This window comes from Pinus tabuliformis, chromosome Q (genome assembly GCF_031772625.1).
Source record: "Pinus tabuliformis cultivar Carrire ecotype Pingquan chromosome Q, CPIR1, whole genome shotgun sequence".
In the NCBI taxonomy this organism is placed as follows: Eukaryota; Viridiplantae; Streptophyta; class Pinopsida; order Pinales; family Pinaceae; genus Pinus; species Pinus tabuliformis.
In genome coordinates this window covers 290007989-290019118 of record NC_142296.1, presented here as the reverse complement: position 1 = coordinate 290019118, position 11130 = coordinate 290007989, and the positions used below count along the sequence as shown (strand labels likewise).

At 37.3% G+C, this 11130-nt stretch overlaps 1 protein-coding gene across 1 annotated transcript; it reads left to right on the top strand.

Annotated features, from left to right (window-relative positions):
- The first annotated feature begins 2054 nt into the window (after positions 1-2054).
- LOC149219369 (GTP-binding nuclear protein Ran1B) lies at positions 2055-6745 on the top strand. The gene is made up of 8 exons (XM_089384351.1): positions 2055-2326; positions 2413-2479; positions 2568-2624; positions 2886-3003; positions 5569-5658; positions 5784-5963; positions 6089-6166; positions 6266-6745. Exons 1-8 carry the CDS (start codon positions 2324-2326, stop codon positions 6336-6338), a joined length of 666 nt encoding a protein of 221 aa, XP_089240477.1. The 5' UTR covers positions 2055-2323; the 3' UTR covers positions 6339-6745.
- Positions 6746-11130: the final 4385 nt, after the last annotated feature.

Genomic DNA, 11130 nt, shown 5'->3' with positions numbered 1-11130 from the left:
GTTCCAACCTTCTTCTTTACCCTTATCTGGTTCCACATTGGTTGGGCATCCTCTGGCGAAGTGACCGTAGACATGACATTTTCGGCATTTGAAAGGCAACTGCTCGTAATCCAGCTTCTGCAAATGGGTCTAGTTTCCTACTTTGATTTTGATGGCTTCCGGGAGACCCACCTCTAGGTCTACTTCTACGCAGATACGGGCACAGTCATATTGATCTTTGCTATTTGCCCTATCTATGAATTTCCCAAGGGCGTTTCCGATGTGTTTCAACGAGTCCCAGTTCCAACAATGAACTGGGAGATTAGGGAGTCTGACCCATACAGGGACAGCCGTGGGAACATCGACTGCAGGGTCAAAATTCGACGTCCATCTATTGAGGTACAGGCCCTAGGGGCCCATGAAATAGGGGCCATTCTGAAAGATCAGGTCCTTGTCGTCCTTTGAGGTGAATTCGAAGAGGAAGAACCCTCGTCCTAAGAAGTAAGAGGTGACGCTGCTCTTGATCAGAGGAGCCCAGTTCTTGTTAACCCAGGTCTCAGTGGTCTTAGGAGAAGGCCATAGACCGGTGAACTGGCCAACGAGAGCCCGCTCAGCCAAGGAGAGGGTGACTTGAATCGGAGTCTCTCGCGGCAAGGAGATTTTAGGAATGTCTTCTAGCCTCTTGACAAACTTGGTTACTTCACTTTTTTTCTTCTGCGGCAAGCCAGTCAAGAGCCGAGAGAAGGCTTCGGCAGATGAAGGCGGGGCTGCCTGGGGCGAGCTTGGGACCTCCATGAGGGCCCAGCAGTAGACGAGCACTCTAAATCGAAGGAACTCAAAAAAGAACGCAAAAAGGCGCAGAAGGGCAAAGGGCCCAAAGCCATGGGCCGCAGAGCAGCAAGGGCGTAGAGGTGCCGAGGCGTAAGCTAGGGTTTCATGGCAGCGCTTCAGAGCTCAACGATCCGGCCATCAATCAGTATATGAGTTAAACAAATATACATTTGAAAAAACCATATAATAATATTTTTAATCATAGAGATTTACTCCTACTTGACGGTGAAGATTTTTAACCTCTAAATTGTCTTTGTTACAATACCATGGGCCAATACCATAACTCATTTCACAGTCAAATTATTTAATTTCATACCCCTAAATTAATCTTTCATTTGATCCAAATCTTTATCTTATAGTCATAAATGAAAGATATTGATATAAATTGACATATTAATCTCTCTTTTAATCATAATCTTTATCTTATGATCATAAATGAAACAAGATGACATATTCTTGCCTCCTTTGCATCAACCGAATGTAGTTTCAATTATTAACTATGATGTATCTCTAAATCTACGTTACCTTTTCACATTTACTTAACACCATTATGAAATTATTATTAAATAACAAATGACATCAAGTAAATATGGTTATGTTAGTTAAATTAAAAAACAAAAAACATAACTACCTTTAAAATAAATATCAATGACTACTACTAAAAGCATTTTATAGATATTTTATAAAATGAAATCCCTACAACAATCTATTAACTATTTATAATTAAATTAATATTTAAAAATTCTATTCCAAAATAAACACATCTATCGACATAATAAAAAACCCTAATTATAAAACATTATAACAAAACCACTACCTACAAAAATATCTTAACATGATAACAAAACCACCACCTAAAAAAACATCTTAACATGATAACAAAACCACCGCCTACAAAAACATCTTAACATGATAACAAAACCACTACCTCCAAAAACATCTTATCAAGAACATTTGCAAGAGCGATGGAAGATGAGATCATTAATGAGATTCTAACCATAGAACCACCTTTGGCCACTCTCACTATAGGATTTGTTTTTATTATTCAAATTTCACCTTCACTGCCTTTAACAAGGCCAGCAATCCCGATGGCATAATTTGGGGTCAAATTTGCCAACAGGAAAAATAAAATAATAATAATTATTCGGCATAACAATAGAGACGTGTACGTCTCATAAAGGCCGTCTCCAAGATCGAACGGTCAAAACCCTCGCGTTCATATCAAGCTAAACCCCAGATATTGCACCGCTAAGGAAACAGAGCCCCGGGATCTGAAGGACCGGGCGGATTATTCTTATTTCTTCTTTGGCCTTTCAATTATAATCGGACTTGGAGGGTATTTGGTTAGCAAACGCCCTTTATATCTTCATTCTGTCAGTTACAACGCCTTTCATAACAGGCTCTTCCCAAATTCCATTCAAGTATCAACCCGTCCTTCGCTTCATCTTCTCTTCATCGATCGTCTGGGCTATAATTATTACTGATCATTCTCATTTCTTTCATTTCTCTAGCAATGGTAGTTTCCTTCCCTGTGTTTTAATTTCTTTTCCCCTTCTCTGTCTGAAAATGTCATGAGATTCATTGTGTTATTTGTGTTTTCAGGCTCTTCCTGGCCAGCAGGCAGATTGCCCGAGCTTCAAGCTTGTCATTGTTGGCGATGGAGGCACTGGTAAAATATATTTAGATCTTTCTTGTTTTCGTGTCCTGGTTATGCTCTTTTTTATAGTTTTGATATTCTTATTGGATGGAATTTGCAGGGAAGACGACATTTGTCAAACGCCATCTTACAGGAGAATTTGAGAAGAAATATGAGCGTATGAGATTTCACACCTGCATACTCTGTTTCTGTTATTTGGTGTAGATTTACTGGGGTTTTTCTAGGGTTTATGTCTGGTGGCATGCCTTCAATCTTTTAGCTAATTGCCAGATTTCTTAAAATTCGTTTTTTCATTATTTTTCTATCAGATTTATTTACATGGCGTAAATGCAGTCGGCCGTTTTTCCTAAAAGGACATGTTTCGAGTTTTAGGCTATTATGCAGGGTGCTAATATTTATCTAATTTTCTTATGGTCAGCCACAATCGGGGTTGAGGTTCACCCTCTCGATTTTTTCACTAATTGTGGGAAGATTCGATTTTTCTGTTGGGACACGGCTGGTCAAGAGAAGTTCGGTGGCCTGCGAGATGGTTACTAGTAAGTTTTTTGTTTTTAAATTTCTCGTAAACATATTATTCTGATGCATTTAGTGTTTTGGAAACTGTTTTTTCATGCATGCATCTGTTTGTGAGTCGGTTAAGGGTCGTGCTGTCTCATTTGAGTGCTCATTTATATGATGATATTTGTAGCGACTAGATTTTTCTCTGTTTTCCTTTTGAATTGATTCCTGGAAGCTTTAGAATCTTTACCATTGGCCCGAATATGCCAGACACCACATGCTATACACCTGCAGCCCACTTTCATGGGAATCATTCATCACAAGCACCTCTGTTTGGTTTTATTGATGATATTTGGAGTGATTAGATTTTATCAGGAATTGATTCCTGAAGCTTTAGAACCTTTACCATTGGCCTGAATATGCCAGATACCACGTGCAGCCAATTTTCATGGGAACCATCCTTCGCAAGCACCTCTGTTTTGTTTCATTACCCAGGACTTGCACCAGGCCCCAGTCATTTCAATTCCTCTAGGGAAATTGATCCTTTATCCTTGCTGGGGCCTGATACTCCACGGCGTTCACTGCTCAAGGTTAACCTCAATTCTAGATTTAACTAGCCTGATACTCCACTGCAATCACTGTTCTTGTTTAACCTCAATTCTAGATTTAACTAGCCTGATACTCCACTGCAATCACTGTTCTTGTTTAACCTCAATTCTAGATTTAACTAGCCCGATACTCCACTGCAATCACTGTTCTTGTTTAACCTCAATTCTAGATTTAACTAGCTTTGAATGCAAAAGAGTCCCATCATAGTTACCACATACATTTAGAATCAACAAATTATCCACAATTTGTTGTCAATTTGATTCTTTCTTTTAATTATTCTTTTCATTCATTATTTCTCTTCCTTATTTATACTTCAGCCATCTAATCTTTCCCTCCTTATTATGGCGACCAAAATTGATGAAACTATACCTTTTGAATGTGAAACGGGTATTTATTGTACTTTTTGTCCTACTAGCTGTGTATCCTGGTTGTCTTCAGTATGATCCAGGAAAAGGGAAGAAATCGTATAATAGAAATCCAATTCCATTCACACTTTAGTACGAAAAATTATTCAAAATTTTAGAAAAATCTCGTGTCCTCTCCAATATATCACATTAATATGAAAAAAATCTTGAAAACTATTTGAAGTTTGAGAAAATCATGTGTAAGACACAATTTAAAAAATCTTGTCTTATCAAATACATCACATTAATATTAAAATTCATGCAAATTATTCAAAATTTTAGAAAATCATGTGTTTCTGTATTTAGTATTTACACTCACATGCAGAAACATACAAATTATCCTAAACATACTCTTTTGAGGAGAAATGTGAATTTTTTAGTTGGAATGACATTCTTTTGATGCACTAGGGTTTTGGAATGAATCAAAGGGGAGATTTGGGTGAATTGAGGATTCCTCGTGGAATTTTTGTACGGTAAGACCTGATTCTGTGGAATTCTACTACCATTGGTAATAGTCATCTCAAATATACAGTAATGAATCTGTCATTGATTCTTTGGCATTGTTTTACTAGAGTATTCTTTGTACGACAGAGATTGTCTTACTAACTCTATTTAATGATTATAAGTGTGGTGCTCCCTTAGTTGGTACTTCTCTCATCTTTTTTGATTCTGAACTTTGACCCCAGCGGCAGAGAATCTAGCTTTGAATTCTAAGGAGTCGCATAATCATATCAAAGTTGAGCTAATAGAATTCAGTGTAGCACGACTCTTATAAGACCGGCAAGTACCCGTGGGTCTTGATGGGTTTTATAGTGAGATGGGTCACTCACATAGAACTTGTGGTTTCTATCTGTACCCGCCAAAACCCGCATAAAACTTGGCTACCTGCATTAAACCCATGAAGAACTGGATATGACTCTCATAGGACCCGCATAAGACCCTCAAAATTCAACTTTTTTTACCTTTTTTTTTGAGATCACGTGGAGGGAAAGGGAAAATGGAGGGAGTCTTATACGGGTCGTTCCCGAGTCTTATACGGGTCGCCGAGTCAATAGCCATACAAGTTTTATACAAGTACGAGTTGTGCAATATTGATAGAAATACCGTTATGAATCTGACATTGACTCTTTGCTATTGTTTGCTAGAGGCTCCTTCATACTACAGTGATAGTCTAACCAGTTCTAATTATTATAAGTGCGATGCTCCATTAGCGGGTATTGCTCCCCCATCTTTAGGCCATCTTCTTGTTTTTCTGCTTGACTCCTACATTCAATGGATAAGTTTAGGCTTCCAATACTTACAGTTTTTATACTCAAACTAAGCAATGGCTATAGTGCCATTTAAAGAGGTCTGAATAATCAAATATTAAAGTTCCAGCCTCCAAGATTTTTTGAAAGTGTCCAAAGGGGAACTTGAACGATGCTTTATGGATGAAAAGTAAAATAATATTTCTGCGCTCAAAGTAGTTGATATTTATATGGAGGAAATTTAGTATTTGTGCTCTCACGTTGTTAAACATGGTTGGACTAAAATGATTTTCGCTTCTAGAGGATGTAGAAGTACTTACATCAATGTTTTTTGGTTGGGCAGCATTCATGGCCAGTGTGCTATAATCATGTTTGATGTTACTGCACGTCTGACTTACAAAAATGTACCAACCTGGCACAGAGATCTTTGCAGGCAAGTATTGATAGTATTTTTCTTTATTTTTTTGAAAAAATTAATGAATAACACTTGCTGTTTGCCAGGCTTCATTTATCTTTTGCATGATTGTTGTTTTTCTGATATTGTATGATAAGTTGCAGGGTATGTGAGAATATTCCTATTGTTCTTTGTGGGAACAAGGTTGATGTGAAGAACAGACAAGTTAAAGCCAAGCAAGTTACTTTCCACAGAAAAAAGAATCTTCAATATTATGAAATATCGGCTAAAAGTAATTACAATTTTGAGAAGCCATATCTTTATCTTGCACGGAAACTCTCTGGGTAAGTATTTGTGACATACTCTCTGACCTTGTTGCTTTTAAAATATAACTTGGCTTCAAAGCTTGGTGGACAAGCTAATAGATACGTAGTTCAAGGTATTTACATTTTAGATCTGTCATATTCAGGGATCCCAACCTTCATTTCGTGGAGTCACCTGCTCTTGCTCCACCAGAGGTTCAGATTGATATGGCTACACAACTGCAGTAAGCATCATAATAACAATGTTTCTGTTTTTTACTGTTTTATTTTTTCGTAATATTTGTGATTAATAACTGGATTCTGAAACTTTGATTGTGAATTAGGTATGAGGCAGATCTTGCAGCTGCTGCAGCACAGCCTCTCCCTGATGACGACGATGATGCTTTTGACAATTGAGAGCTAAATCTAGCTATGGTAGGGTTCTGTTCTTAGATAACGACATAGTTTAATACTTTTATCAGCTATGTTGTTCAAATATCATCAGTTGTCTTTCTCAATGAAGCCCTTTTTTTGTCAATTTTGATTTTTTAAGTGTGAGCCAATGACTCAAGTGGGATGCCAATTTAACAATCTGGCATTCTAGTTTATTCTCTCATGGCATAGTCTTGTAAACAAAGCATGCTGATTTTGCTTAACTACAAAATTCGCTTAGCTGTGTATGACTTTTGACTTGTTGCTTTACCACGATACAACTATATGTTTAATTATCTTTTTGCAAGGGCTGAGGGAATATTTGATGTTGTTTCATAGCAGATATCTTCCTCAATGATAATGGCATGTTCTTGATAGTTGTGATTTTTTAAGGACGGGTTGTTATTTGGCCAATGATTATTGTAGTATGCTGATGTGTAGTTGATTCTGTCATGGCATGGTATCGTAAACTTTGTAGGAATTATGGTTTTGCTAAATTACAATGCTTTATATTTTTATATGGATTTTGTCATGGTATTGTTGGTGTACCACAATACCATGCCAGACATGGTTCTTGCAGTAATGTGTATGATTAATTTGTTAAGACTGGCAGGTGCCAAATATGGTTCTTGTGATAATGCGTGTTTGTTTTTAAAGATTGGAAGTAATGTGTATGATTAATTTGTTATGACTGGCAGGTGCCAAACATGGTTCTTGTGATAATGTAGAGCATTATCCTTCAACTCTCTGTAGAGCATTCATGGTCCTTGAAATTAGTAAAAATATAAATGATCTTTCGCTTTACGAAGTATTATTCTCTTTGAAAGTTGGAAGCAGAAGACATTTCCTGAGGCTTCTCTGAGCCCCTAGACGGCCAGAGAGGCCATGAATTGTTCCCAGGCTTAGGAGTTGAAATTTCTCTGTAGAGCATTCATGGTCTCAAAATTAGCAAAAATATAAATGATCTTTCACTTTACGAAGTATTATTCTCTTTGAAAGTTGGAAGCAAAAGACATTTCCTGAGGCTTCTCTGAGCCCCTAGATGGCCAGAGAGGCCATGAATTTGTTCCCAGGCTTAGGAGTTGAAATTTCTCTGTAGAGCATTCATGGTCCTCGAAATTAGCAAAAATATAAATGATCTTTCACTTTACGAAGCATTATTCTCCTTGAAAGTTGGAAGCAGCAGACATTTCCTGAGGCTCTCTGAACCCCTACAGGGCCAGAGAGGCCATGAATTTGTTCCCAGGCTTGGGAGTTGAATTTTTTCTGTAGAGCATTCATGGTCCTCGAAATTAGCAAAAATATTAATGATCTTTCACTTTACGAAGCATTATTCTCCTGAAAGTTGGAACCAGCAGACATTTCCTGAGGCTTCTCTGAACCCCTCCACGGCCAGAGAGGCCATATGAATTTGTTCGAATTTGTTCCCAGGCTTAGTAGTTGAAATGTGAATTTCAATTATAAGTCAAAAAGGGAAGTATGTTATGACAGGCACTGCCGAAACTCTTACACTTTTCCGTAGTTAGAGACTTGGGGACCTGCTCTCCTAGTTACCCCGTCCCAGAGGACTTGGATGGGTTCAGGAAACATTTAGGCATCCCCATGTATGACAGCCTTTTTGTGGCGCAGCTTGTCAATAGCATGCTCAAGTAACTAAAAAAAAATCCATAAACCTCTGAATTTCTTATAAAAAATCCCTACATTTTCATTCATCTTTTGCTGTTTCGATTTTTGTCTGTTTGGGGCATTGGGGTCCCTAATCATTTCTATTCTGGGGTTGTCTTTGTTGTGTGCTCACATCTGCTAGAGCGTATACCTATATATTAAAAATTCCCTACATTTTCATTCATCTTTTGCTGTTTCGATTTTTGTCATTTCTGTTTGGGGCCTTTGGGCCCCTAATCATTTCTATTCTGGAGCTGTCTTTGTTGTTTAGACCTATGTATTTGAAGTCTTTGTGGTGCTGAGGTGCTGAGTTTACTATTTAGTAATTTTTATGAATTTGATGTTTGCGCATCTTTTGAGTTTTGTGGTTTGTAATGTTTAAGCCCTTGGATACGTTGATTTGGAAATTGGGTGTATGGTTTGCTCTTTATGGTATTTATATGTTTTAAGGAATCAATGGCATTTGAATTGGAAATTGGTAACATGTGGATTTGGAAATGGGGTGTAGGTTTGCTCTTTATGATATTTATATGATTTAAAGGAATCAATGATTGAAATTGGGAGTATGTACTTGAAATCAATATTTATGTTTTTATGTTTTGAAATTGGGTTTATGTTTGCTCTTTATGGTATTTATGTGTTTTAAGGAATCAATGGCATTTGAATTGGAAATTGGTAGCATGTGGATTTGGAAATTGGGTGTATGTTTGCTCTTTATAATATTTATATGATTGAAATTGGGAGTATGTACTTGCAATCAATATTTGTGTTTTTATATAAGCAATGACAATATATGAATTTAATTTGGAATATTTTTTTACATGATCAAACGTTTTTTTTCGTTTATATGCATCAACCGTTTGCATTAACACACGCAACAATGAATCAAGCCTTTGCATTAACACACTGCAATAATCCAGAGCCATCCCCAATTCAGCTTTAAGACTACAATAATATACCAACCCCAACTCTGGATGCCTTTACCTTGGCCATTGGATGATCTAAGTTTATATCTTCTTTTATCACCCTGGGATTTTGATTATTATTCGTTTTTAAGGATTTTTTTCCCTTAATTTACTCCCTAACCTAGCTGTTCCTTAAAAATTTGAGATAGCACTCTAACTGCCCCTGTTACGCAGGGCCTTTGTTTCACTATTTCCCATTTTGAAACACGCATCTGACTTATTTTTTTTAACTTTTGTAATGCAACTGTGTCCCTGATTCTCAGTGCCTTGGTTACAATGCTGCAGACTAAGACGAACGCATTTTCATAAATATTACGTCGTTACAATTTAGTACTTGTGAAAGAACTTTTAATGTATGCTGCTTCTTTCAATTTTAATGTAGTTTTTCCATATTTTCGTATGTGCAATGTTTTGTCCTTAATTCCCTAGGGGGAGGGGGACAAGACTCACTCCTGTCATTATCACTATATGTTCCACTGGACAACAGCCACTTTATTGCGATTATATGTATATGTTAATCTTATTCTATATATAGATATAGATGTGTGGTTTATTTAGTAATATGGTTTTCATAAGTTTCATTATGTAAAATATAAAAAATTATAGATTCTTTAGATTTAAAGATGTGAGAATATTCTTTGGCGTAAACACATCTAATGAAATCAAGGATTCCCATTTTTTTTTTCCTACCTCCACTCTTGTCTTGGTGTTACAAATTCTCAACGTTAGAACTGATACATAATCGAAGTTTATCAGTCATTTAAATTATGCACACACATGTTAGAGTGGACTAGTCTCTATTATTAGGTTTAGGATGGTGTTTATTCCCAATAATAGTGTAGTACTATTTACCAAGTATTATTAGAGTTGCTACTTGAGCATTATGGGGAATTGTTACGATGATGTGTTTACTCCCCAACATTAGGATAAATGTTGATGGAGAGTTTTTAGTTATTTATTAATGAATGGTGATTATAATCTTAGAATTTGCATTTTGTGGTTATTTTACAAAAATGTTATTTACTAGGATTTTCCATTATATATTAGCTATATTAATATATGCTCCATGATGATCACATTGACTTCACATTAATGAATTTACATTGACTACATACTAATATGTTGAGGTCAATGTTGGATTTTTTTTAATCGAGTGTGTTTTGTATGGTTAGTCTCAACGAAGCATTTGTATGGTTAGTGTCAACTTGAGGTTTACCATTGTTGTTGTTATGATTTATGGACTTAGGTGATTTTTTTTGGGCACAAGTCTCCATTTAGGTTTGACTTGCTTACATACTTTGTGGTTCTTTTAGACTTTGTTTAAGAGATCACATACAGTATAATAGATGACTTGGCGCAATCACCTGCTGCCATGTCGACGTTGGACGTCCTCCAGTTGTGCCCATCTTAAAAGAAAGCTCTACTCACTGCTTTGGGTGCAGTAGATCCTTCAGACGATTGTTTGATTGTCTTTCTTGCTGATGCGTCAGAACATCCTTTAGACGATCGTTTGATTGTCTTTCCTGCTGATGTGTCAGAACATCCTCCATTACCATCATTCGTTGCTTTCCAGATACTAGTCCAAGTCCGTAATGCCATCATCTCCCGATGCATTATTGACGAAGGTGCATCCACTTGCGTTATGTCTGCTGTCGTTTGGAAGCAACTCCAATCACATGAATTGTCCCCATACACCATCACTTTGCGTGCTTGGGACAGTCACCCCTCCCAGCCTCTCGACATGTATTGCAATTGTCATGTGACTCTTGCGGCCAATGCTGTTTCTGTAGACGAGGTTATTGATGCCCCTCTAGATTACAACATTCTATTGGGTTGTAGTTACACTTATGCCATGTTAGCCGTTGCATTTGCAACTTTTTGCAAGATGTGTTTCCCCCATGAAGGGAAGATCGTCACTATTAATCAGTTGACGTACTACGAGTCGTCATCCTTGACTTCCCTTGAGTTCGTTATCTCATTGATGTCCGGTAAATAGTCTACCACCCCCCTCACCGTTGTTTCACCCGGAGTCTACAAAGATTCCACCTTGTTGGGTGCTTACCTTGGGCCTCCCCCTTCCATCTCTGAGCCAAATTCATCGAGTGTTTGCATGTTACAAGTGTCACGGGTTGCTCAAAGCAGTCTGG